This window comes from Natrix helvetica (genome assembly GCF_964273705.1).
Source record: "Natrix helvetica genome assembly, chromosome: 1".
NCBI classification, from domain to species: Eukaryota; Metazoa; Chordata; class Lepidosauria; order Squamata; family Natricidae; genus Natrix; species Natrix helvetica.
In genome coordinates this window covers 376,356-403,711 of record NC_138548.1, presented here as the reverse complement: position 1 = coordinate 403,711, position 27,356 = coordinate 376,356, and the positions used below count along the sequence as shown (strand labels likewise).

Genomic DNA, 27,356 nt, shown 5'->3' with positions numbered 1-27,356 from the left:
GTGACTGTGGGGGATGCTGCAACGGTCCCACGTGTGAGGACCGCTCACCACGAATGCCTCCCCCTGGAGTCCCCCTGCCCTTGTGAATCACCTCGGAGGACGGGCTTTCCTTAGAAAAAACAAACCTCTTTATTAAAAGAGCAAGGCTCCCCCCCCCGGAGCCCCCCTTCCCTTCGGCTGCTTCCCACGTGGGGGTCGGGGCCCACCGGCCACCAGAGACGGAGGGAGGGAGGGAGTCTTCCAGGCTGTCCAAAGGGCACCGTCCTCTTCTGACCTCCCAGGCCTCCAGCGGGGCTCCTCCCCACTGCATCCCCCCCCCCCAACCTCAGCAGTTAAAATTCAGGCGAAAAATAATTTAAAACACACAAATATATTATTTCTGTCTCCCGGGAGACTCGGAGAAGGAAACCTCCCAGGGCGGCCAACGTTCAGGAGCCGGCGAGATAAATTCCTGATGGGGGGAGAAGGAGAAAAGAAGGGGGGGTCACGGTCAAAGTAGGACTCAAGAGGAGGGGTCCCCACCCCCAACTCGGCCTCCCCTTCCCCCCCCCCTCCAGCCAAGGCTGCTGGCTTGTAGCAGAAGCAACCCCCCCCCGCGCCCCCCAGGGGATCAAGTGCCCAAGACCACCCCAGCAGGGTCTCCTCCTGCTCTGCCCGGCTGGTACCCTCACAAGGCTTGGTGCCCGGCTCTGGGCGCCTCCTTGAAAAGTCAAACTGGGCCAAAGTCAGAGGAGCCCCCCCCCCCCCCAGATGGGCAGGGACTAGCAGGGGGCCGAGGTCACGCGAGGGAAGGCGGAGGGTGAGGGGCTAGGGGTTAGGTCCCATCAGACACGGGGGTGGGGGGGAGCTCAGAAAAAGTCCCCATCAAGGCTGTCCTTTCAAGCTTATTTTAATTTTAATTTCATTCCATTCTTTTTGGATGATGGATAGTGTTTATCTCAAGCACCTTTAAACCTGCGACAGGCAGTCCTCGACTTACAACAGCCTCTTTCGTGACCGTTCAGTTACGAGGCCACTGGAAAAAGTGACTTATGACCGTTTTCACACTTATGACCATTGCAGCCTCCCCATGGTCACGTGATCAAAATTCAAACACTTGGCAACTGGTTCTCATTTATGACGGTCGCAGACGAGGGTCACGCGATCCATTTTCGCAACCTTCTGACAGGCAAAGTCCATGAGAGGAGACGGACTCGCTTAGTGACCGTACTAACTTAACTGCAGTGATTCGGTTGGCGACTGTCGCAAGAAAAGTCGTAAATTGGGGCAAAATTTACTCAACAGCTGCTTTGCTTAGCCATGGCGATTTTGGCCTCTGTTGCGGTCGTAAGTCGAGGATCACCTGCCCTGACATCCCAACCTTCCGCAGCTCTTTCCACAGAGGAAATCCTGTTTCCAAAAGGGCTCCTGAACGTCCCTCCTGACCCCCCCCCATCTCAGGGGTCCTGGATTCCCGCCTGGGGCATCCCCCCCTCCGCCCCCACCTGGGGCAGAGCTGCAGAGAGGCGGGAGGGGGCCGGGCGAGAGGCCTTGCAGGCTCCCAGGCGAGAGGCTGTTGTGGATACCGTAGCCACCCAGGGGAGCCCGCTTGGGCGCCCGGTTCAGGCTCCAGGCTAGAGACGGGGGGGGGGGGGGCAACGCCAGCTGGGCAGCCTCTCTCAGCCTTAGGAAGGAGGAGAAGCCTGGCATTCCGCTAGGAGGCCTGCCGAGGCTTGTGCTGGCGGTTGGCAGGAGCCGTGACGGGCTCAACGGATCAAAGGAAAAACAATCCAACCAACCAACCCTTCCCCCCCCCCCCCGAATTCTTAGGGGTTCCTCACTTTAATGCAGGGCTGCCCAACCTCGGGCGTGTCAGGACACGTGGACTTCAACTCCCAGCATCCCCCAGCCAGCCACGCAAGGTGCTCAAAAGTAGGCTGGCTGGGGAATCCTGGGAGTTGAAGTCCACATTGAGCAGCCCTGCTTTACTAAAGGGACGAAAAACCCACCCGAGGCTCCTCCTGCTCTGGCACTGCACGGAAGCCCCCGCCTCAAGGATCACACTTCGCCCCCCCACCCACCCAAAATCCAACAATACACCAGCGAAGCTTCCAAGGAGCCTAAAAACAGAGCTGCCTGGTCTGAGTTCCTGGAGGGGGGAGGGGAGGCTGCACCTGGGGCAGCCCCCATCCCCCCCACTGGAGAAGCAGCTGCTGGGCCCCGTGCAGAGGGCAGCCTGGGGTTGGCCTGTGTGTGTGTGTGTGTGTGCTGGAGGGAGGGAAAGGAGAGGGACCCAAAGGGCTGAATCCTGCCCAGGCTCCTTGCTCCGTGTATCTCCACCCATAATGCAATGCATTTGCGCCCCCCCCCGCGTGCCCCCTGGCCCAGCACACGTGACCCCCCTGCGCCCCCCCCACATGCACGGCAGACCCGAAAGCCAGTTGGCGGACGGGAGGAAGAGACGCATGCACGGTGGAGCTGAGCTGGGGTGAGGGGGGCGTGCCAAGGATTATGGGGTCTCCTGGGCGAAGAGGGGGTTGGACCAGATCAGGGATGCCTAACCCTTTCGCTGTTGGGTGCCAAAACGGCATAGCGTCTCTGCCAGCACTCACAATGCAAAGCCACCCTAAGATTCTGAGCTTCTGGTTGGCCCGCTGGGCCAGTTTTCTGGCCACTCCGGAGGTTTTTCTGCCCTCCAGAAGGCCCAAGATCAGCTGGCCAGCGGCACCTGCACACTGGAATGGATGGTTCGTGTGCCAACAGATATGGTTCCATGTGCCACCTGTGCCATAGGTTCCCCATCATGGGACGAGATGAATAGAATACAATAGCAGAGTTGGAAGGGACCTTGGAGGTCTTCTAGTCCAACCCCCTGCCTAGGCAGGAAACCCTATACCGTTTCAGACAAACGGCTATCCAACATCTTCTTAAAGACTTCCAGTGTTGGGGCATTCACAACTTCTGGAGGCAAGCTGTTCCACTGATTAATTGTTCTCACTGTCAGGAAGTTTCTCCTCAGTTCTAAGTTGCTTCTCTCCTTGATTAGTTTCCACCCATTGCTTCTTGTTCTACCCTCAGGTGCCTTGGAGAATAGTTTGACTCCCTCTTCTTTGTGGCAACCTCTGAGATATTGGAATAATGCTATCATGTCTCCCCTAGTCCTTCTTTCTCTTAAGCTAAACATACCCAGTTCCTGCAACCGTTCTTCATATGTTTTAGCTTCCAGTCCCCTAATCATCTTTGTTGCTCTTCTCTGCACTCTTTCCAGAGTCTCCACATCTTTTTTACATCGTGGCGACCAGAACTGACTGCAGTATTCCAAGTGTGGCCTTACCAAGGCATTATAAAGTGGTATTAACCCTTCACGTGATCTTGATTCTATCCCTCTGTTGATGCAGCCTAGAACTGTGTTGGCTTTTTTGGCAGCTGCTGCACACGGCTGGCTCCTATTTAAATGGTTGTCCACTAGGACTCCAAGATCCCTCTCACAGTTACTACTACTGAGCAAGGTGCCCCCTATTCTGTACCTGTGCTATGACTTCCAAGGTCCCTTCCAACTCTGTTCTTCTAAATGTCCATGGAGCTTCTCAGGCACGGCTGCCCCAAAGGTGCTTTTTTTCAGGAGACAATCAGACCATTCCTCTCATGTTTTAGCCTCCAGTCCCCTAATCATCCTGGTTGCTCTTCTCTGCGCTCTTTCGAGGGAAAGGACACCCTCATCAAGCCAGGAGAGACACATTCTGACTTTCTGATTTTTCTTTGAAGACGTTTTGCTTCTCATCCAAGAAGCTTCTTCAGCTCTGACTGGAGGGTGGGGAAGGGAAGGATTGATACTCCTTGCAGGCAAAGCTGGCCATTTGCATCCTTTTAGAGGGTCCTTGAGGCCCCTTGGAGGATTCCCTGTGTCCTCAGGTCACCTGAGTGGGGCAAATGGGGGTGGAGCCTCCTTGGGGCTGCTGGAAGGACCGTGTTTGTTTAGACTGGGGGTAGATGAGGTCATATCCCTCGCCCCCCACCCCCAGGGCCCCTCAAGAGGCCTAGGATGTCCAGCTGCCAGCCGAGGGAGCATGGCAGGAGCCTGCCTGGGTGAGAGGGACCCTTGGTGGCAGCCCGGCCCCCTCACCTGTGGCAAACCTCTTTTTCACCAGCGACATCCGGTAGCCGCTGCCCACCAGCTCCACGTCGGCTCCCGAGACGGTGCTCCCCTCACTGGTGAACTGGGCGGCCACTGGGCTGGGCCTGCTGGGGCCGTCCAAGGGCTCCCAGCTGGCCAGAAGGCGACCGGACCCTGAGGGTGGGGGGAGTGGAAGGTCAAGGGGTGCTTGCTCCCCCCTCCCACCCTGCCCCTTGTGGAGGAAGGCCAGCCTGTCCCCGTCCCCCCGCCCTGCTCACCTCCCTGGCCCTGGGTGCTGGGCACGTCCAGGAGTCTCCAGAGCAGGCGCTTCTCCTCCAGGTTCCTGCAGGGGGCGACACAGGGTTAGGGAGGCTAGGGAGGGGGACAGGAGACAGAGTGAGGCACCCCCCCCCCACGCCCAGTCTCAATGTTGTTCCTGTGGGAGGCCAGATTGATCAAAATCCTCCCCAAAGAGCCACTTGGGACAGAAGCAGCGAAACGAGTCATAAAACAGAATCAGCTGCCAAGGGGGCAGTCAGGGGGCAGGAGAGGCCGGCCGGTGGGCCAAGGGCCCCAGACCCAAGCCCAGCCCTCCGCTCCAGCAGGGCCCAGAGGGAAGCCAGGTGGGGGGGGGGGCTGCCCCAAAGGCCGTCTTCAGGAAAAGCCTTTGGGGGGGGGGGGAAGAGGCCCGCTGTGGCCGTGCCAAGGGGCCCATCCTGTGAGGTCAGCCATGTGGGCGAGGGGAGCCCAGACCTTCAACCGCCGGCAGGGCTCCTGTCCGGGATCTGGCCAAGGAGGAAGGGAGCCCTTTGCCCAGCCTGAGATGCCCACAGATGCAGCTGCCAGCTGTGCCAGCCTGCCTCCTCCTCCTCGGTGGCCAAGGGCAGCGGTTCTCTGGCAGGAACCCCGGGGATTAGCCTGGCTGCTCATGAATCAGCCCTGGGGGCCTCACCCGGGTGCCGCCTAACCCTCAGCCTTCATGCCCTCCCCTCGCGCCCCCCTGCCCCACTTACCAGCAGGCCTTGGGCTGGGGCTGGACGTTGGCCACGGGCTCCTCGATGGGCAGCAGGACCTGGACGTTGGTGAGCGCCACAGCCGAGGCCAAGGCGGAGGCGTTGTAGCGGTAGTCCACGCTCACCCGGGTGGCCTCCGGCCCACACTCCCAGCTGACGGACAGCTGCAGCGGAGCCCACTCCTGCCCCTGCCGGGAGTACTGCGGGCAGCAAGGGGGAGATGCGTAGGTGTGTTTGGGCCCGTCCCCCACGAGAGGAACTGAAGAGGGCTGCCCCCCCGCCCCCCCCTCAAGGGCCAAGCAGGCAGGGGGAGGGGCCAGGAGTTCTTGCAACCGTAGTCCAGGAGGCCCCGTCACCCAGGGGGAGGAAAGGGTCCCCCTGGCCAAAGCGGCCTCACCTGGTATCTGAGCAGGGTGACGTTGTAATACGGGGCAGCCCCCGACTGCTCGGCTTCCTTCTGGAGGTGCCCCGTCAGGGCGGCCATGTTGAGCCAGAAGTCTCTGCTGCTGGGGTCGCTCTGGGAGGAGTCACTGGGGGGGTGGGGGTGGCAGGAGAGACCGTTTCCATTTGACCAGCCCCCCGCCCGCTTCCCCAGCCCACCCCCCCTTGACCTCTACGCCTGCCAGGGGCTTCCAGAGCTTCCCCCATCACACACCCCCGCCCCCTGCGCCCAGCCCCTCCTTCCCGCAGGCACCTGAAGAGGAGGCTGGCGTTGGGCAGGAACTGCTCGATGGGCGCTGTGTGGAGCAGGCGGAAGCTGAGGACTGGGGGGGCCGGGGCACTGCTGAAGACCCGGAGGATGCCCGCTGGGAAGGACATGGTCAGCTCCCCGGTCACCTTGACGAGGCAGCTGCGGAGACAGGGAGGGGCCCGTGGGGAGCTGCGTCGTCTTCACCCCCCCTCAACCGCTGAGGAGGGCAGAGGCAGGAAAAGGGGCCCTTCCGCCCAGGGAGGCCGGAGGGAGGACTGGGGGTCTCAGAGGGTCACTCGTCACCTGAACAGCTGACTGCTGCAGCATGTGGGACCCGTGCAAGGCCAGGGAAGGGGCACCCGCAGCCCCCCTGCCCACCCCAGCGTGCCCGGAGGCGCTGCGGCAGAAGGGCTCCACAGCCCCATGGAGCCCCCACTTCCTGCCCCTCCGCCCCCCAGTACCTGTCCGTGTTCTGCCCCTTGAAGTAAGCGTGGATGTACTCTGTGAAGGCCGTGGCCACGGGCAGGGCGCCCTGGGAGCCTAGGACCACGGGGGAGGGCCCACGGGAGACACCTGCCACGGGAGGAAGAACGAACGCGCAATCCCTCAGCCGCTTCGGGCAGCCTCCCAGCCCTCAGTCCGCTCACAGGGTCCCGCCACTTCCCCCACCCAGCTGGAGAGGACTTACCCAGGGCCGGTGGTGTCGGCTGCTGGCCGGCCATGAAGAGGCTGCGCTCGGTCAGGGCGGAGGTGCTTTGGGAGGAGGTCAGAGCGGACAGGGGGGCAGGGCTGAAGGAGCGGGGCTGGGGGGGAAAGAGGGGTCAGCCACGGGGCCCAAGAGTGCCCCGCCCCCTCCTCCTCTGCCCCCCAGACCTCGCGGGGGGGGGGAACCCTCAGCATTGGGGCTCCCAGTCCCCAACCCCATAACAGCTGGGGCTCCATCAACAGACCCCTGCAGCCAAGATGCCCCCTGTTGGCACCAGGGAGGGCCTGCAGAGGGCACGGGCTGGGCATTTGGGCTCAAGGGGCGCAGGGGGTGCCACAGCCCAGGACTGGCAGAGCTGCCCCTTCTTGGATCCCCGGCTGTGTCTGTGCTGGGTGGGGGCGCCCGGAGACCCCGCCTGCACACCCGGCAGAAGGCCGCAGCGCTCACCGTCTCGCCCCCAAGGCTGGTGGCCGACATGGCCGAGGGTCTCTTGGAGAGGGTTCGCCGGACAGGAGCCGCCGTCGGGGGCCAGGCGTGGGGGGCCGAAGGGGGGAAGGCAGCTGTGGGTCAAAAGGAGGGGTGACCGAAGGGGCACAGCAGAGGGGCTGCCCCCTCCCCACACAAAGTGGAAGCTGCTTCCTCCCAGCCTGGGAAAGCCTCCCGTGCCCACTCCCACAAGCAGTGGTGCCAACGTCCACCAGGCTGCCCCCCCGGTGGAAGGCAGTTCCGCCGGCCAATCCTGTTTGGGAATGCTATTCCTCTTTCCCCAAATGCCAGGATTTGCACCCAGAGCACGGAGGGGCTGAGAGCTGCTGCTGCTCTTCCACTTTGCCCTCTGCCCAGGGCCTGAGCCCAGGTTGTTGGGAGAGACCCCTCCCCCCCAAGACGGAACTGCCAAGCCCGAGAGGCAGGAGGGGTCCAGGCACTGCAGGGGGAGGGGAGGGGCTCTGGGGGCCTTTAGCTGAGAGGGAGGCCAAGCATAACCCCCACCCCCTTCTGTCTCTCCTGCTACAACCCGCCCCCTCCTCCGGCCACCAGGAGCCCCATGGCCCCTTGCCCCCTTGCCCCACTCACCGTGCTCAGAGGAGGCGTCAGAGACAGGCGGGCCCCTGCTGTCCAGGTCGCGGCCCCGGGGGGCCCAGGGGGAGGGGCTGGTAGAGTCCCCGCTGCTGAGGGGGGCCGGAGAGGAGGAGGAGGAGGAGGCCGAGTTGGAGGAGAGGCAGCTGTCGCGCTCCCCGGTCCGAGGGGCCCCGTCCGAGGCCGCCGGGCTCCGAGGCTGGGACACCCAGAGCCGCCGGCCCCCCAACCCGGCCTCTGAGGAGAAGAGGTCAGGGGAGCAGGTGGAGAAGGCCCGGGCCCCTGCGGGGGGCCACGAGGCCCCGGACCCCGCCCAGTCCGGCTCTGCCCCGAAGCGGGCGTCCTGGGGGGCCGAGGGCTGGGGCAGCCAGGGGTTGACTCTGTCCTCGGGCAGAAGGGCCCCGTGGTCCCCCCGGAACACCATGGCCCCCTTGGGGGTCCTTTGGCCTGGGGGGCTGAGGGGTGTGGCCGGCCGGGAGCTCCACAGACGGGAGTCCGGGGAGGGCCCCATGGCCAGGTGCAGGGGGGAGTCCAGGCCAGAGTCTTCCACGTTCTCGGGGGAGGAGGAGGAGAAGGGGGAGGGGCTGGAGGCCAGCAGGTAGGCGCGGGGGGCTGTGGGGAGACAGGAGGAGAGAGAGCAGAGGGTTAATAGGGAGTCGGGGGCTGCAGTGACCACCCAGCAGCCCATGGAGCAGCTGTGTTGGGTGCAGTGGCTGATGGGGCTGCTGTGCTCACTGGGCCAACCCCCCCCCATGCCCCACCTGAAGGGGTAGCCCTAGATTGGACCTCCCCCTGAAATCCCCTGATCTGGCTCCCTGGTAGCCCTAAAACTCCCCTGCCAGGGTGTCTCAGCAGCGGGCATCAGGCAGGGGCACCTCCCACAGCTGGCTCCGGAGGGAGAGCTAGCGACTACAAAGAGATCTGCCCATCAAGGCACGTCCCCCTCCTGCTTCTGCCACTGCGACTTGCTTGCCCAGCGCCAGGGCAGACCTGCTCCCCCCGAGCGTGGCAGTCTGGGCACCGGGATGCCCCCGTGAGCAGATCCAGGAGGGGCTGCCCCTTGGCTGGCTGTCTCTGGCCCGGCCGGCTGGTGTGAAAAGGGGCGGGAGAGGGAAGGAGGTCCTTGGGGCAGGAAGCAGAGACTGCAGCTGGGAGGAACCACTGGCACATATGCTGCCACCCCCCCCCCTGCTGGGCCGAGCTGCCCCCTTTCCCCCCCCACCAAAGCCTTGGATTCCTCAGCCTGGGAGACTCGCTCCCAAGGACCCTCGGGGGCCACAGGCCTCCCCCAGGCTCAGCTGGCACCTCCCCCCACCCACCTCCGGCCATCAGCACAGGAAGGGGGCATTGAGGGGGCAGAAGAGGAGGAGGCCAGCTGAGCATCCGAACCCACCCCAGGTAAGCAGGGGGAACCCGGTCAGCGGCCGGGACCAGCAGCTCCGGCCATGGGGGCAGGTTCCTCCTGCAGCTCAGCTGGGCCAGGGGCCACGCGGCTGAAGGGCTGAACTGGCAGCTGGCACCACACCCAGCCAGCGGCTGATGCCAGGGAAGGCCAGCGAGGGGAGCAAGAGGCCTGGGCACCCCAGACCTCTGGCCCTGGTCCCCTGCTGCTTCCCTGAGACAAGGGGGACGGGGGCCACCCAGGTCCCTGGTTGGGCTACTAGAGGGCACTGCCTGCCATTCGCTCCCAGACCTCAGAGGACAGACGGGCAAAGCTCCCCTCGGCAGCCCCCAGCCCACCTTCATTGTCCTCCCTGGGCAGGTTCCCCTTCCTGAAAGGACGGCTGCAGGGCAGGGGGCCTCCCCGCCCCTCCCCGCTTTCACCACCTCTTCCGCATACTTGGCAGAGGCAAGCCGGGTCCCTGCCCACGCAAGGCACACGCAAGGCACACGCAGGGAACACACGCACACGGATGCACACACACCCTTTCCCCTGCACAAAAGCCACACTTCCTGCCGTCAGAAGAGTCCTTCCTCAAACGGCTCATCGGAGGCCAGAACGGGTTGGTCCTGTTATCCCCCCTCCCCCTCGCAGGGCCAAAAGCCGCCCAGAGGGAGCCAATGCCCCCCCCCGCCCGAAGGAAAACAGGCTCCGGTTGCCTTGGCCGGATCCAGTGGCGGAGGGTTCCGGGGAGGAGGGGACGGCCTCCCTGTCCTGGGATGACCCCCACACGCAGGCCAGGAGAAGCAGAAGCAGGCTGGGGAGTGGGCTGCATCCCCTCCCCTTCTTCATTCCTGAGGAGCAAAGCAACGTGGGAAGGGATGTGGGTGCGAAACCTCCCTCCAAATGTCTCACGGCCAGGGGGGCCTCGGACCCTCCCTCGAAGGGGAGCAGGCAGCCGGAATACAATCCCGGGCTGTATGAACAGAGGCGGAGGATCAAGATCACGCAAAGCCTTATTAGCACCTCTTTGCAAAGCCTTAGTAAGCCCCCCCCCCCCTTGCAATCCCCCATCCCTTACAGAAACGATGTTGGAAAAAGCGGAGAGAGGAGCAAGGGGGGACTAAAACCCAGGAAGAGCCCCTGGGGGGGGAGAAAAGGGGGCCGGGGGGGCTCATGGGGGCAGCCTTCCAGTATCTCAAGGGCCGGGCGGCTTCTCCAAGGCACCAGAAGGGGGGCAGGAGAAGCAGCGATGGGTGGAAACTAGCCACGGAGAGGAGCAACTTAGAACTAAGGACAAACTTCCTAACCGTGAGGACAATTCACCAGTGGAACAGCCTGCCACCAGAAGTTGCGAATGCTTCATCACTGGAGGTTGTTAAGAAGAGGCTGGACAATCTCCTGCCTGAAATGGTAGAGGCTCTCCTGCCTGAGCAAGGGGTTAGACTAGAAGACCTCTAAGGTCCGTTCCAGCTCTTTTCTCTCTGGGGAACAGCTGCCAAAGAAGCTGGACTGGGAGAAGGCGAGCAGGGCTGGGAGGGAGGGAGGGAGGGAGGGAGGCTCTCAGGGCCCCAATGGCCGAAGACGCACTGGCAGGCCAAGAGCAGAGGGCGGAGAAGAAACCCCCCCCACCCCCCCCAAAGGTCCACAGGAAGAGCCCGCAGCCTCAGGGAAAAGACCCGGAGCGGAGGAATCGGCGGGCAAGAGAGGCAGGTCAAACAGCCGTGGGGGGAGGCCTCCTTCCCTTCAGAGACCCTGTTTGGGGAGAGGAAGAGGACGGGGGCTGCACAGGAGCAGACCACAGGGGCCTCCAACACCCAACCCGGAGCTCTCCCTCGGCCGCTCCTCGGACCACTCAGGGCCCAACCTCGCATCCTTCCCTCCGATGCCCTCCGGCCGTTTCCCTCTCCTGGCCCCAAAACGGCTGCCGGCTGAAGGTGTCACCCGGGTGAGCCCAGCAGCCCCACCTGTCTTGGGGTGTGTGTGTGTGTAGGAGGGGGGGGTCCCCTGTCCCTCGTGACTGAAGCCCCTGCTGGGCTGGAGGGTTGGGGACCCCCTGGGGGCTTTGGGGGAGCTGCAGCTGCTTGACCCCCCCTCCCCCCCTGCTCACCCGTGAAGGCCTCGTTCTCAAAGGCCGACTCCAGCGGGGGCCCGAACAAGGCGCTGGCCGGAAGGGCCTCTGGCTTCCCTCGGCTCTCACAGCTGGGAAAGAGGAGGCAGGGATGAGGGGGGGCAGAGAAAAGACCCCCCCCATAATTCCTGGAAAGCCTCAGCAGACCCAGCCCCTCCCTCCCTCCCTCCCTCCCCAGGGGCCTTGGCTGGGCTAGCGTTTCCCTTCTTGCCTCCCCTGGGGGAAAAGGGGCCGGAGGAAAGGCCTCAAGTGGGGACCCTGCCCTATTTCCCTTCCTTACCACTCCCCCCCCCCGCTCCCCCCTCCCCCCAGGGAAGTCAGGCTGACTCCAAGGTTTCCTCCTGCAAAGCTGCCTCCGGATAAGATCTCTCCCCCCTCTCCCCTCCCCACCCAATGACAACTCCCTAATCCCCCGCGCAAACAAGCAAGCTGGCACCAAGCCGGCCCACCTGGGTGCTGCCAGCCTCCTGGGTGCCAGGACAGGTGCCAGGACAGATGTGGCTACCTGAGATGCGGGCTTACCTGCTTATCCGGGGCAGCAGGTTGGGGGTCGCAGCGCTTCCCGGTCTCCCACCTGCCGAAGGGTCAGAACTACAAAGGTCAGAGGGCACACACCCCCACAGGTCCTCCCCCCCCTGCTCTTGCGGCCTCACCTCTCTCTCCTGCGCCCGGGGCCAGCCCAGAGTCGGTGGGCACCGCAGCAGCCGAAGGGAAGGTTTTCAAGTGCCCTGAAAGGAGAGAGGGCACCCCTCAGTCTGGGCTCCAGGTCAGCCGGTCCGGAGGGGGTCAGCTCCTCCCCACGCCCCAGGAGGAGCCCCCTCTTGGGGGAGGCTGGAGCCGGCCAAGGTCAGGAAAGCTCCCAGTTCCTTTTGGCCCCCTGGCACCCACACCGGGGCCCCACTTCCCGGCTGGCTGGCTGCTCCTGCGGCTTCTGCAAGACGGGTCAGGCCTCGCTCTCTCCTGCAGGCTCCCCAGGGTGACCCCTTGAGGGCCCAGATGGAGCCCCCCACCAGCTGCGGGGGCCCCACTGCAACCCCCGGGGAAAGGGGCCATGGAGGGGGGCACTTACTGGAGGAGTGTCTCTTCATGGTGCCCTGCAGAAGAGAAGGGGGGGTCAGGGGCGCAAGGCCACCCTGGCACAGGGCAAATGGGGGTGGGGGATCCTCTGGCCCCTCCTCCAGGATAAGCAGAGAATGGGGGGGGGGCATCCTCGTATCCCCGGCTGCCCCCCCACTCACCCCCACGCAGGGCGGCAGGATGAGGCTGCCCACTGAGGCCTTCAGCTGCTCCGTGGCGGCCGAGGTGGCCGCACTGCCCACTCGCTCAGGGGGCTGGATGGGCTTGATCCGGATGTAGAATTTGGGGGGCTCCTCGTCGTCGTAATCCGAGTCGCTGGACGAGCAGAAGCGGCTGCTGTGATCGCGTGGAGCCCAGTCAAGGAAAGCCCCTTGGGGTTGGGGAGACTGGGGTCTTTGGGAAACGGCCAGGGGGCTTCCCTTCCCAGGCCCCCCTCCAAGACAGGCAGGAAATGGGGGTCCCTCTGCCCACTTGTGCGGTGACCCCTGCCCCCCATCAGGTCTAGACCAAGCCCCACATCCAGACCCTCAGCCCCCCTTCCCCAGATCCCCTCCCCCCAGATGCCCCCCCTCCCAGGATATCGTTCTGGTTCATTTCGGGCCGGACGGTAAAGCCTTCCTCGTCCACCTCGGGGGGCTGTGGAGAGAGAACATGGCTGTGGGGGGGGGGGGATGCGACACAGGCCACCCCCAAAGGTCACAGAGAGGGGTGGGCAGCCCACGAAATAGGGGGGGAGGAAGCCCTTGGGAAAAGGGGTCTGGGCAGCTCCAGAGCCCCCGCCTCGGCCAAGCCCAACACTCAGCTGCATCGCCTTGGAGAGGGCATCCTCACCCCCGAATCCGCCTCCGGAGACTCTCTGGGGAGAAAGGGGGAGAAGGGGTGAGTGGGGTGGGGGAGGGCTGGACAGCCAGGACTGATGGCGGAGGGGGGGCAGTCATACTCACCCCGAGTCCCGCCCACGCTCCTTACGCCCAAGTCCGGGAATGCGGAAGGCTTTGCTGCGGCTGCGCTTGGGCCCTGGGGGGACGGACACAAAGGGAGGGGGGGCGCTCAGGGGCAGGAGAACAAATGGGGCACCCTGGACCAGGGTGAGCCTGAGAGGGTCAAAGCTGCTTGGTTGGGGGACAGGCAGGGGGGCTCCCAGGAGCACAGCTGAATCCAGGGCCCCCAGGAGCCACTGGGGGGAGTGGGAGGGAGGGAGGGAGGGGCCCAAGGGCCTGAAATTCAGGGGGAGGAGGGGGGATGGGGGGGCAGATGCCGGTCTCTGCCAGGTCCAGCCCCAAAGTCCGAGCCAGACGTACTTGCCTTCCTGTGAGGAGGACATCATGCTCAGCTCCTCCAAGTCCAGGGGCCCTGGGGGGGGGGAGGGGGCAGAGAGAAGCCTGAGGTGAGGCAGGGGGGCAGACCCTCCCCACGTCATGCCCCCTACCCCAAGAGCTACTTCAAGGCATGTGGCCCAGCAACCCCTCCGCCCCAAGTGCTTTCATGTCCGTTGCTCTGGGTAAGAGACGGGGCCCCCGGGGGCCCTTCCGCTGGGGAGTCTCCCAGGCGTGGTCGTTGATGGAAATGCCTGCCTGCCCACCCAGCGTCCACCCACCCCTCCCTTCCCACCCGTCTCTCCCGCACAGGCCCCCGGGGGCTCCGAGGGCCCAACCAGCAGGGCCCTGGGGCGGCTGCACAGCACCCTGAAGGCTGCCCAGGGGTGCCAGGGCCTCTCACCTGGTGGGTGGCAGCCGGTGCCCTTGCTCTCGGCAAAGTTGCGCAGCAGCGTCTCCACCCCAATGTTCTCCATGTTCTGCTTGAATTCCTCCTGCACCTGAGGAGGGGAGGGAGGGAGGGAGGGGGACTCTCCTGAGAGACTCCCAGAAAGATTCCAGGGGCCCCAGCGGCTCCTGTCCCCCCTTCGGCCCACCACGGCCGGCTCTTGCATTCGGAGCCCTTGGGAGAAGGCAGCAACTCTGCTGCCCCCCCCCCTTGTGACCCAGGCTGCCCACCTGCCCAATCTGGACGTGGGTGTCCTCCACCGAGTGGATGTAGGAGCCGACCAGGGACTTCAGGTGCTGCAGGTGTGACTCCTCCACCTCCTGGAACCGCTGGGGGGGGAGGCAGGAGAAGGGCTGTGGGTCAGGCAGGAGGGTAGAGACCTCCCAGTGTGACCTCATGCATGCATCACCGGGGGGGGGGGGCAATGGACCGAGTCCCCACCCGGCCAGTGTACGCTGGGCTCCTCTGCCCCCGCCTCTTCATAGCCCCCCCTCCCTGTGCCTGGAGCCTCCCCCGTCTCTCCTGGGACGCACAAGAGAGGGGGGCAGAGAGCAACACCCCCCCCCCGGGGCCTTTCCTCATCAGCATCAATGGAGTCCACTGGGGGAGGCCCAGAGAGCCCCCTCTTGCAAGGCAGATGGCACTGGTGAGCCCCCCAACCGTGGACTGGCTTTGGTGCGAATCCCACCCAGCTGGGCCCATTCTGTGCCCCCTCCGCCCCCCCCGCCCCCCGTTACCATGGCCGAGTCCAACATCTTCTGTTCAAAGTCGGATCGGGCCGCATTGTATTTTTCCACCGTGCGCCTCAGGGCCTCCACGGCCTTTCGGGACTTCAGTTCTGCCTTGGGGGGGGGAATGTGGGGGAGGGGCAAAGTCAGGACAAGGCCCCACCCCCTTAGTGTACCCCCCCAATCGATCACGCCCCCTCCCCCCTTCCCAGGCAGGGAAGCAGAGAAGCAAAGCCAGGCCCGTTGTTGTGGCCCTTGACCTTGGCCCCTGCCCCCACTGCGGCCCCAGGAGGGGGTGCAGGGCAGGGCCCCCCTCACCTTGTCCATCTCCTTCTGGCTGGCCCCCTCCCTGCGCAGCCTCTCCAGCTCTTGGCATCGGCTGTGGAAGGCCTCCTTGGCCTTGGGCAGGTGCTGGGCAGCCCCCTGAAGCTGCTGGACGGCCTCCAGGGTCCCGGCCACTTCGTCCTTCGACTGACCGGGGGGGAAGAGGAGGAGGAGGAGCAGCAGAACAGGGGGACCTTCGTCACGCTTCCAGATTGGGGGAGGGGCCCCACCCAGCGCCCACTAGCCCCCACTGGGGTCCCAGAGAGGATCTGGCCGCATTCGGCCAGAGAGCCCAGGGCCTCATCCCTTGGCCAGTCCCATGGAGGGGGGGGGAGAGGCTTGCAAAGGGATGTGCCCCTCCCATGGTTCCTGGAGAACTCGGAGGGGGAGGTCACCTTTCTGTGGGCCCGCAGCTGCTCCTCCCCATAGCGGCCGATCTCCTTGATGAGGTCTTGCAGCTTCTTCACCAGCTCAGCGTGGCACAGGGCCAGCTTGTCCGAGGAGATGCGGAAGACCTCCCAGAGGGGGGCAAAGGTCCTGGGGGGGCACAGGGACAGTGCCTGACTCTCTGCCCCAACATCCTCCAGAGGCGTCTTCAGTCCCCCCTCCTCTCCCCTGGGGGCCACCTGCTCAACCGCCAGGCCCTCGCCCTGCAGGCCGCCCAGGGGCAAGGGTGGCTCCCTCCCCCCAGAATGCCCCAGGCCCTCCTCACCCCAGCTGGGTGCTGTTGCCGGCCATCTTGGACATCTTCACCATGGCCTTGGCATAGGCCTCCTCCACGGCCGCCCTGGGCAGGAGGGAGGGAGGGAGGGAGAGAGGGAAAGCGGCTCCCGTCAGCCCTGGGTCCCCGGAGCAGGCCCATCTCCTGGGCACCACAGAGCCCATGCTTCCCTGCTCTCATGGTCAGATGGGGTGGGGCCTTCCTTGGCAGGGCCTCTCCGGGATCCATGCAGCCCTTTGCCAGAAAGCCTAGCCCAGGGAGGGTGGTTGGCTGGGGCCTGGGGGCACAAGACCTGAACCCACCACTGTCTGCTGTGCCTGCTCAGCCTCATGGGAGCCTCCCCATCTCTGCCGGTTCCTCCTGGAGCCCGCTGAAGCTCGGCCTTTGGGGCCGGGACCCCTTTGGCCACACACGGCCAGGTCTGCCAGCTCCCCCTTGGGGGCCCCAAAACAGCCCTTGTTTGGGGAGGCCTGAACTCCGGCACGGAGGAGAAAAGGCCCATTAAAATAAAAAGGGCACGTTTTCATTCCTCCACTTTCGAAGGAAAAACACCCGCTGGGGAATTCTGGGACTTGAAGTCCACAAGTCTTAAAAATTGTCACCTTTGGGAGACTTCTGGCAGTTTTGAAGCCGCCTAGAAGATGATTTGCACCAGAGGGGGGGGGGGTTGCTAAGCTTCTTACTACCGGTTCGGGCGTGTGCAGAAGCATCGGGGGGGGCGGAACCTCCCGCCGCCGCTACCACCAGTTTGGCCGATACGGCAGCAACCCACTTCTGATTTGCACTCTGCACACGCACTGGTCAGCTCCCTTATCCCGAGGGAGGAAAGTTACTCCGTTCTGATTTCAGCAGAGAGACCTCCAGTTCGGGGGTGGGGGGTGAGCAAGGGGCAGGAATTCCCAGGAGACGCGGGATTTGAACCCACATCCGGCCGTCAAGAGTCACCAACCTCTGCACCGGAGCTGCCTGGCTGGGCTAGACCCGATGGGGTCAGCAAAGAGCCACAGCTCCCTCTGGTGGGAAAGAGGAGGAACTCGGCACCCAAGAAGGCCTGGCTCAGGAGGGGAGGGGGAAACCAGCTGGGCAAGGGGGGGGTCTATCCAGGCCCTCAGCCCCATGGGCCACCAGATCCCCCAGTCGCTGGAGGGGTCCCCGCCCTTGGGCATGGGTCACACTCTCGAGGGGCCCAGGGAAGCTAACTGGGCTGCCCTAAAGCCCACCAGGGACCCCCGGGCCCGGCAGCGAGTTCTGCCACCTTCCTTGGGCTGCCAGCTGGGCCAGGGTGGGCTGTTTTTTTTTCCCATTGGGCAACTGCCGCTAGACTCCAGCCAAGAGGGCAGAAACCCAGGAATTCTGCTGCTCCTTTCCCCCTTCTTCCAGAAAGAAGCCCCAAAGGCCTCGGGCTCCTTCTTGACTCAAAGCCCTTCGTTCAACTATCATCTGAAGATGCAGCTGCATGGAAAGAAGTGATTGACAGCTGGTCCTCCCACTTATAACTGTTGCTGAGGGTCAGGCGATTAATGTGGGAGCTGGGCAACCAGCATGGAGTGTGTGTGTGTGCGTGTGTGTGTGACGTGATCACCACTGGGGACCTTCCCAAGCGGCTTCTGTCAGTGGAGGTAGCTGGAGCCACACATAATGGCTGTGCGATTTCCTTAATGACGGCAATATCTCAATAACGGAGATTGTAAAATCAGGTTCTGAACAGCTGCTGCCTTGTTTAGCAACAGAAATTCTGGACCCCAATGGGCCGGTAAGTGGAGAAACGCCCGTAAGCAGCCCCATCAGGTTAGAAAACCACCCCCACTTCCCTTTAAACCAAGGAAACTCCCCCAAAGAGGAAAGGCGATGCTGAAAGACTTCCCTCCCCACCACCTCTGGTTGCCATCCCCCCGTGCTGAGCCCAGAAGCCCCAGAGGCTGGAAAAACACACAGCCCCACACGTTCAAAGCTGCCCCCCTTGAGACCTTGAGAAAGCAGGCCCGGGGTTCACCCACCCCAAAAATGTCTCTTAGCAGCTCAGTTCCCTGTTTCTTCTGGGATTTTGGGAGCTACCAGGAGCTCAGTGCCTGAAACACAAGGATGGCCGATGCCAGCTTGCCTTGAATTCGGCTTCCAAGGTTCAGGGCTTTGACTTGGGGCCCGGGGGCCCTTGAAGCTGAAATGCAGATTTAGCCCCCATAAAAGCAGAGAAGTATTTGGAGGATTTTAGCCCCCCCCCCCCCCCCCGATCATGGTTGTCCCAGCCAGGATTCCTGTTTTTCCTTGGAAAACAAAGAAAGTCCAGCTGCCTTTGGGTCTCCAAAGCTTTAGAATAGAATACCTGGAGGGTCTTCTAGTCCAGCCCCCTGCCCAAGCAGGAGACCCTCCCCCATTCTAGACAAGTGGCTGCCCCAGTCTCTTCTTAGAAACCTCCAGTGATGAAGCACCCACAACTTCTGGAGGCAAATTTCTGTCCCACTGGTTACTTGTCCTCACGGTTAGGAAGTTAGTCCTCAATGCCAGGTCCCTTCTCTCTTTCATTAGTTTCCAACCATTGTTTCTCCTCCTGCATTCAGGTACTTTGTAATTTGACCCCCTCCTCTTTGGGGAAGCCCCTCAAATACTTGAATCCTGCTATCATGCCTCCCCTAATTCTTTTCTTTAGACTAACCAAACCCAAATCCTGCAGCTGTTCTTCATCTGCTTTGGTCTCCAGGCCTTGGATAGTCTCCGTTGCTCTTCTCTGAACTTTTTCCAAACTCTCAATATCTTTTTTTGAAGTCCACTGACCAAAATTGGCTGCAGGATTCCAAGTGTGGCCCTTACTAGGGTTTTATAAAGCGGCATAAAGCTTGAAAACTCCAAGAGGCCACCTGGGGGCAGCAGAGAGCCCAGGCTTCCTGGCATGGCCCTTCAGAATAAACTCAGCAGGTGGGTGGGTGGGTTTCCTGGGGTCTGGGAGGGGGTGGAAACCAGGGAAGGAAAGGGAAGGGAGACATTCTCTGGGGATAACCTTCCCCCCCACCCACCCTTGTGGCAGTCAGTTACATCCTCCAGGGAAAAGCAATAAGCCAGGACAACAGCCGCTCAATGGGCCGCTAGCATTCTGGGGGATGTAGTCCAAAACCCAGAGGGGCAGGGCCCGCCCAGGGGTGGGGCAAAGGGGCGGGGCCTGCCATACCTCTCCCGCACGAAATCCGCCAGCTCCTTGGCCGAGATCTGCCCGTGTTTCATGTTGTGGTAAAGGACATCGAATCCCTGGTTCTTCTCTCCCTGCGGGGGGACGGGAGGGACCAAGACAGGAGGGTCAGTGGGAGGGGTCTTCCAAAGCTCTCCTGATGCCCCCCCCGACCCCTCCCAAGGCTCAGCTCTCCACCAACCTGCAGGCGAGCAAGAGGGGCAGCTGCCCAGGGGAGGAAAGGAGGCCCTCTGCCCACCGAGGGCAGAGCCTGGCTGGCAGCTGCAGTGCACAAAGCTGAGAGGCTGAGCCGCCTGGGCTGTGCTGGACTACAAGTCCCCTCTTCCCCAGCCCAGGTGGAAGGAGGAGTTGCAGGGGGGCCCTCTCCCTCCCCAGAGATTTCCAGAGGGAGCCTGAGAGGGGGGCTCTGCTGTTCTTACAGAACTTGGGGGCTGAGTGGATGCCCCCCAAGACCACCACCAGAGGGACCCCACTGGTAACAGACATTCCCCAAGGATGCCCCAGCCAAAGGATCCTTGGGGGGGGGGCAGGGCTGGGCAAGTGTCCTGCGCATCCAGAGTCCCTTGCCCAAGAGAGCTGGCATGGGGAAGCGTCCGCCAAGCACCCAGGGAGGCCTGCCCCACAGCCCCGGCCCCACCTTCCCCGCCCCAGAGCCGAGGGCCTCTCCCAGCAGCCGGACTGGGGCCTTCCGTGCCAGCCAGTGCCAGCCACTGAGCAAAACCTGGAGACGACCAGGGCTGGATGCCCCGGGGGTGGGCGGGTGGGTGGGAGCAGGAGGTGGGCACAGCAAACCCCCAAGGAAGTTCCAGGGCTGACGACTGAATCTGTTTGGGCCACTTAAAGATGGAATGAAGGAACCTGGAAGGCGAGAGCAGATCCTTCCCGCTTGGCATCAGGGCTGAAAGGATCTTTCCAGGATCTTTTGGGAAGAGGAGAGGAATTCCCAATCCGGAGAGAAGCACCGAATTTCCTGAATCCCAAGGAAAACCGGAGCCCAAACGCTGCTTCCAAATATTGAAAAGGCTTCCCAGCACAGACCTCCTCTGCAAGTGGGAGGGGAAGGCGGAGGCCTCTCCCCCCCCCCAGTGAATCCAGTCCCCCACCCAGCTGCAACAGCTGCACAAGCCTGGGGGGGGGCAGAGCAAGGAAGCCCCCCCGCCCTCTCCACCTGACATTGGGCAGCTGAGGATGGCTAGCCCCCTCCAATGTGGGAGGGGGTGGCTCAGGGCCGGGTCCCCTGAAGGCAGGCAAGCTCTGCCCTCCCTCCCGCTTCCCTTTCAGCCGGTGCTGAATGCAGGGGCCCTGGGTGCAGGTCAGCCCTCCTGGAGTCAATTTGGGCCCCATGGCTTTCCTCGGACCCTGTCCAATTGGTCAGCCTCCTTCCTCAACCGGGCAGAGCTGAGCAGGAGGGGAAGCCCTCCTCCCTGAAGGCAGACAGGGCTCCCCTCCCCCCATCCTCTCCCCCCCTCTCAAAGGGAGAACGGGAAGGTATCCCTCCCCCCCCCTTTTTGGCCACAGTGATTATTTAAAGCTGGGTTTCTTCCCATCAGTGAGAACTAGAAACTTGCCTGAGGCCCTGCACAGCAAGGCTCAGTGGGGCACAGGATGTGGGGAGAGTTTCAGAGCCAAGGCGGCCTTGGGTGCCACTTTCGCTTTGAAGAGAGCTGGCGTGGCATCCCACGTGGCAACGGTGGGCACCTCCCTCGGTGGGGATGGGGGCTGCCCTGGGCCTGGAGGCCAGCCCGACCGGATTGGACTGCAGCTGCCATAGGGAATGTAGGCCCCCCCTGCTGTGGTACCACAAGACCCCCACGAGGGGCCCCCCTTCCCTTCCACAGGGGACAGCAACCGGGCTCCGTGCCAGTCCCCACACATGCCAAGCCCCACTGGCTGAAATGCAGCAGAGCAGCCTCACGAGGCCTCCGGGATCTGCCGGGGGGAGAGGAGGGCAGCTTAGTGCCAACGGACTCCCCAGCTCCCCCTTTTGCCACGCTTGGGGGAGCCTCTGGGCTCGCTATGGCCTCAGCACGGGCAGCCTGGGGCAGCAGCTGCTGCTGGAGGACAGAAAAGCCCCCCCCCTCCCCCAAGAGACCAGGGCTTCTCCTTACCCAGAAGTGCTCCACAAAGTAAGACATGGTGGGGGGCTGGGCAGTCGCGCCTCTTTCAGCTCCTGGAAACCTGGGGGAGGAAGACTCGGGTGAGGCCGGGGGTCTCCCGGGGAGCCCTGGGGCCCCAAGCAAAGGCTGATTCCTCCTGGGGGATCTCTTGCCCCCCCCTTAACCCTGCTGAAGGGGGAGGGGGGCTGCTGCAGAAGATGCCCCTCGGTGTCAAGGGAGGGGGCTGCCTCATCCCAGCCCCATAGCTCTGCCCCTCCTCCCCCAACCTCCCCCAGCCATCCTTGCTCCTCCAGTGGCCCCCTTGTCTCAGGGGCCCCTGCCTCCAGGGCTGCCATTGGGGGCCAGGGTGAAGCAGCCAGAGGGGGGCGGGCCTCAAGGACAGGGGCTCCACTGCCCACTCCCTGCCACAGGAAAGGGGGCAGAGGCTGGGCATCACCCCTCTCGGCTCCCCCTCTGCACCCGAGCAGGCCGCTGCCTGCAGCAGGGAGGGCAGTTTCTGGGGTTGCACCTCCACCCGGCAATGCAGGCAGGAGCAAAAACAGGAAGTTATCTCAGAGGACGCCATCTTGTTCTTTCCACTTCAAATGGGGGGTGGCATCCTTGTGCCCCTCCCTCTGTCCCCCCCCCAGCCTCGAGGGAGGGGCTTTGGCTACTCACCTGTGCCTAGGTCATTCTCTTGCTGGCAGCTGGCCGAAACGGATTGGACCCTGCCGGGGGGGGGGGGGGGAAAGGGGGAGGAAAGGTTTGAGGGGGGGGGGCAGGCAGGCAGGGACTGAAAAGCCACTTCCTGAGAGAGGGGTTTCCTCCTTTGGCTTTGCAGCTGCCCCGCTGCCCCCCCTCCGCCCCCATCTGCGCCTGAGCCCCTGGGTGGGGGAGGGGGGGCTCTGCTGCACCCTGGGAGTGGCAGTGGGTGGGATGGCTCTCTTTCAAAAACTTTTATTGTTATTTGATATCTTTTTATCCCATCTTCATTAGGTTTATGAATAACTCAAGGCAGCCAACGCATCTAATAGGCCTTCCTTCGCCTCCCATTCTCCTCACAACAACCCTGCGAGGTGGATGGACTAAAATCGAGGGGCCTAGCTTTCATGCCTAAAACGGGACTAGAACTCCCAGCCTCTCTCTCTCTAGGAGGGGCTGCCCTCAAGCAGCATTTGGAAGCTGGAGGTAGTGGTGCATGGGCATTGTGGTGCTCTTCCCAGCAGTGCCCCACACACCTCTGCTCTGCGATGGGTGGAGGGGGGCTATTGCCTAAGCCCCATGCCCAGGGGAGGCGTCTCCATCGGGTCCAAGAGGGATCTGTGGTGCCACCTCGCCTCCCTCCTTCCCTCTCCTGGCCGCTGCCCTGGTGATGGGGAGGGGCGGGCATTTGGGCTATGCGTTGGTGTTGGCAGCTGTTTCTTACTGGGTGCAAAGTGGCCGGATCCGTTTGGGCCCCTGGCCGAGAGAGACCCACCAAGAGAGGGTCGATGCGTTTGTGTGGCTGGTTTCTCCTTCGCTGCTTCTATTCCTTTCTTCCCCACCCAGGAGGGGGAGGGGGGGCCACAGAAATGCTCCAATCGACCCATCAATCAGACCGGATGCTGGGCTGGGTCTCTGCCCATCGGCCTGAACAGACCCGGCACTTCACCCGGCCTGGATTGGCACAACTGCCGGGCACAAGGGACACTGGCTGCGTTGGCCACAGACTGGCCAGTCTTTTGGTCCCTCTGGGAGGGCCATGCCTGACCGTTGGGTTGGGGGCCGAGACCTCCCTTTCTCCCCGGGTCTCCCACAGGGAGGGGGCTCATTCTCTGGCTCAAGCTAGGAGAACTTGGGGTGAGGCCCCTGGCAGTGGAGGGCTGGTTGCTGGCAGCCTCCTCAAAGGCAGGGGGCCATAAACAGCAACTGGGCAGATGCCAGGACTGAGGAAGGGGGAGGGGGGAAATGCCGGGGGGGAGGAGAGGGGAGAGGATCCATCCTCAGCCTCTACTCCACGGGTCTCCCACCCCCCCACCCCCACCCCCGGGGCTTCCTGGTTTTTACACTCCTTGATTTTTAAAAATTCTCCCTCTTCCCCCTCTGTGCTTCAACCCCCTCCCCATTGGATTCTGGGGTGGGGGCGGAAAGGTGGCTCAGGGCCCCCTTCTAAGAATGTCAATGTAGAGGCTCCTGGTCAGCTGGCACCGGAAACAGCCCCCCTCCCCCATCAACGTAGAGGATAGATGAACAGTTCATCGGGGGGGGGGGGATTTCCGCTGGCAGCTGCTGGGTGACACTCCAGAGCCAGACTCCTTTGGCCAGGAAGCAGGAGAGCCCCCCCTCGCACTGCAGGGGACCCCCCCAAGCCACAAATTCCAGAAGGCCAGCAGAGTTTCAGCCACCAACTTGCTCCCAGGTTGCAGCACGTGGGGCCCCCAAAAGGCAGAGCTGCTGATTGACTCGGCCCTTTTGCCACCCCACCCCCTCCGAGGGGGAAAAAACGCTCCCATTGGCTGCGTGGGGCGGAGGGGGGTATCCCAGCCCCCGCTCTTGGAAACAACCCCCCCCAATGCATGCCCACACTGGCAAAGCAGGTGAAGCGATGTCTGCAGAAAGGTCTCCCTGCCAGCCTGCCCATAGCAGACCGGGAGCTGTGCCCAGAAGCCTCCTGGGGCGAAAGCAGGATCTGCTGGGGGTGGGGTGGGGGTTCCAGGCAGTAGCAGCCCTCGCCCCTCCTGCTTTCAGGCAGGCAGGCAGCCCCCAGCAGCCCCACAGAAGTGCCCTATGGGGAGGATGGAGGCCAAGTCGAGGGACCCCTAGGCCTGCTTCCTGGGCACCCAACTGGCCGGCCACCTACCGCCACCCGGCTCAACGCCTGAAGCATGAAAAGAGAGCGAGAGAGGGAAGAGACCTTGGCGGTCTTCCAGTCCAAGCAGGAGCCCCTGTGCCATTCTGGACAAACACCCCCCTTCCTCTCCTTCCAAGCCTCCCGGGATGGAGCCCCCAAACGGGGGGGGGGGGGAGCCTTCCACTGGCTGATGGCTCTCAGGGTCATAAATTTCCTCCCTAGTTCTAGGTGGCTTCTCTCCTGGGGGGGTCTCCATCCGTTTCTTCAGAGTTAGGATTAGGGCGGGGAGGGGGGGCAGAAAAGGGACCCAGGATGGCATTGCCAAGCCCCAAGCCCTGTGTCTACCTTCTGAGAACTCAGGAGGAATTCAGAGAGACGGGCACTGAACAGGGGTGGACTAAATGATCTCCAGGACACCCTCCAGGCCTTCATTCCATGAGGCTGCTAAAGGCCCAGAGAAGGGCCATGGTGGCCTAGAGTCTGTGCCAAGCTCTCTGGATGCTCACAGGGGCACGGCCCCCTTTCTCTCCTTCTGGAGGGGAGGGCCCAGCGCCTGGGTTTTGGTCCTGGGGGGCTCAGTGGAAGGCTGGAGAAAACCTCTGGGGGAGGGGAGCTCTTGGGCAGAGGGCTGTGGCCCCCTCCCCTCCAGGGTCTCCGGGGGAGGCTTAGATTCTCCAGGACTTTATCCCTGCAAGACCCCCGAATGGGTGGCCTGAAATCATACGTGGGGGGGGGAGAGTTGAAGGATGACGGCTCCCTTCCCTGGGGGGTCTTGAGGGGAGGTGGTGCAGCCTTCAGACTGACAACTGGTTTGTATCTGGTTTCCTCACCAGATTTGGTGGGTTTGCTGCTTCAAACAAAGAGGAAGCAGACCCCCCCCCCGCCAATTGGGTGGAGGGATCTGGCTGTGGCCTTTGGGTCACGGTGCCCATCTCCTCCCGAGGCAATGCTGCAGACAACAGCAAAGGTACGCTTCTGGGCTGGCACGGGACACAGCCTGGCACTGGGGCATTCTCATTCTCCACTGGGACGGCTCTCCTGCCAACAGAGATCTTGGAGGGAGGTGGGGGGGGGCGACTTCAGGCCATCAGAAATGCCAAACGAATGAGGCCATTCGTTCCCGGGACGAATGGAGGACCTCAAAGAGGAGGGGGCCCCACTTGAAAAGCTGCCATTTTGCAGCTGCCTGGAGGGGCTCCGAGGGGCCCCAGGCCCCGCTCAGAACAAGGGGGCACGTCAGGCGTCTGGCTGGGCATCCCGGCCTCCTTCCACATTTCTTCAGGATCCTCAGCCGTGGAGGTGAAGTGCCCGTTGACCTGGAAGGTCAGCCTACCTGGATGCCACGGCTACTCTCATGTTCCCTAGACTGGGCTGGGCCTTGTCCACTGGAGCTCAGGGGCCAAGCGTCTGCCCGTCCTGCTGACCAGCAGCTTCCTTTCAGTGGGAAACTCTTCCTGCCACCAGGCAGAGGCTGGGATGGGCAGAGGGGGGCAAAGGATGTCCGAAGGGAGGCTCTTGGGTGCAGCCGAAACTCCCCCCCCCACCGCTGCCCCAGACTCCCTGAGCAGCAGCTTCTTCCAGGGAGGCATGGGACTCGCTGCTCGGAGGGCAGAGCTGCCAGGGGGCAGAGAAGGGCAGAGGCCTGGCCCAGCACTTGCAACCTGCACAGCCCTCCACACACACAGAGAGCAATAGGGAAGGGCACCGTCTTCACACAGGCGGAAGAAAGTAAAGCAATGCCCCAAAGCAGAAGCAAGGACGCCCCCGTCCCCCTCCATCCATCCAGGGGGCCAAGCAGGAGTTGCCATTCCTCCCTCCCTCCAGGAATGTGGCAGGCAGGACCCTGAGACAGTTCAGGGGGGGCAGGGGGGGCAGTGCTCCTCAGTTTCAGAGCCTCTTAGATGGGAGGGGGATGGAGACTTTCCCCACCTACCTAGCCCAAAGCTCCCCAGAGGAGGAAGGGGGTGGCGGGGGCTCAGAAGGGCTTTTGTGGGGCAGCTGCTCAGAGCAACTGCCCCTGCACACGGAGGCTCTGCCCTCAGCCCATCTGGCTGAGGGTCCTTGGGGGGGCGAGGGCTGCGGCTGGCAGGGCCTGTGGGGCCGGCATGGAGCTCCCGCCCTTCCTGCCTGCCTGCCTCCCGCCTGTTTCCAACATGTGGCGCTTTACGCACCCCAACACACAACTCCGTTTCCAGCACAAGAAGCCTCCGTTTCCCCAGATCCCCCCATGAAACCTCTGCAAGGCGGCCTCGGAGCTTCTCATCGGCCTCTCCCAGCCAGCCCGGAAGGTCCCTTCTCCGCCCGACTCGCCGGCCGGCAGCCCCGGGACCCTCGGCACAGCCCGAGCCCAAACCCTGGGCTGAGGGCTGGAGGGGCTGGGGAGGAAGCCGAGCGCCCCCCCAAAACTGAGGGTGCTAAGCGCCGTGCCAGCCCCTCCGAGGGAGCCAAGGGCCCCCAATCCCTCTGCCCGCCCGGCCCCCAGGCGCCTCCGCAGGCCGAGCCGGCGTCTAAAGTCCCCTCTTATCTCTCGGGCCGGACCTTTGGCTGGACACGCGACAGCCCCCCTCCCCCCAGAGGCCGACGGTGCGCCTCCCACAGGTGGCCGGGAAGCCCTACAAAGGACCCCCGCCCCAACGCCTGCCCAGGCACCTGCAGCCCAAGGCCTCCCGGGACTCCCAAGCAGCCGCCGCCGCAGCCCCACCGCTCCGGCCTACCGCGCCCACCCCCCAGCCCGCTCCGGGAATGGGGGCCGCGATGTCTCCGCCCCCCCCCCCGCAGGGCGAGGCTGGCTGGCGGCAGGTCCGCCCAGGGGGTCTCGGGCAACCCCGGCAGAAAAGCGGCGCCGGGTGGGGGGGAAGTGACAGCCCCCCAAAGGCTCCGGGGGCGCCAAATCCAGCCCCCTCCGCAGCGCAGGCAAGGAACCCGAGAGCGGAGCCCCCCCTCCCCGCTGGAACCAGCCTCCCCAGGACTGGCGGCCCCTCCCGCCGCTCCCCGCATTGGCGCCGCAATAAACAGGCGGGCAGGAGGCGCGGCGCGTGGATCCCCCTCCTTGCTTCCTCCCCCCCCCCACCTTCGGGGGGCGCAGGATCCCCCTCCCGCTCTGTGCGGGAGAGGCCGGCCCGGGGGAGGGGGCGCACTGACCTTCCGCGCTCCTTCGCATCGCGCACCTGCCTCGCCCGCCTCCGCCGCCCAAGGACCCCCCCCGCCGAGGAGGGGCGGGCGCGGGGCGGGGCTTGCGCGGGGACAGAACGGAAGGGAGCCTCGGCCCCGATTGGCTGCCGCCAGCGCCGCCGAGCTCCGGCTCCTCATTTGCATGTTTAAAGCGGCAGCGTCGGCGTTTCCCCGGGCAGCCTCTGTGCAGGGCGATCCTGGCGGGCGCCACTCGCGGCAGCTCCTCCCCAGAGGAGGGAAGGGGCGCCGCCCCCCGGGAGCCTGCCCGGCCCGGCGCTTTCCCTCAGGACGCGGCTCCGGAAAGCCCCGAGGTGGGGCCGGCGGAGCGGGTCTCGGGCGGATCTGTCGGGGCGGCCCTCCCGAGACCCCCTT

The 27,356-nt window shown here is 63.8% G+C and overlaps 1 protein-coding gene across 1 annotated transcript; it reads right to left on the bottom strand.

Annotated features, from left to right (window-relative positions):
* Positions 1-351: 351 nt before the first annotated feature.
* FCHO1 (FCH and mu domain containing endocytic adaptor 1) lies at positions 352-27,045 on the bottom strand. The gene is made up of 29 exons (XM_081968654.1): positions 26,955-27,045; positions 21,662-21,711; positions 20,996-21,065; positions 18,870-18,961; positions 15,698-15,772; positions 15,381-15,522; positions 14,980-15,132; positions 14,671-14,775; positions 14,164-14,262; positions 13,889-13,985; positions 13,475-13,522; positions 13,114-13,186; positions 13,001-13,025; positions 12,751-12,805; positions 12,331-12,515; positions 12,162-12,186; positions 11,746-11,820; positions 11,615-11,666; positions 11,072-11,163; positions 7,578-8,192; positions 6,951-7,063; positions 6,486-6,600; positions 6,259-6,370; positions 5,801-5,956; positions 5,504-5,636; positions 5,107-5,306; positions 4,372-4,436; positions 4,103-4,267; positions 352-451 (listed from the first exon to the last, which is right to left on the bottom strand). The coding sequence occupies exons 3-29, from the start codon at positions 21,020-21,022 to the stop codon at positions 429-431; spliced, it is 3,117 nt and encodes a 1,038-aa protein (XP_081824780.1). The 5' UTR covers positions 21,023-21,065; positions 21,662-21,711; positions 26,955-27,045; the 3' UTR covers positions 352-428.
* Between the last annotated feature and the right edge of the window lie 311 nt (positions 27,046-27,356).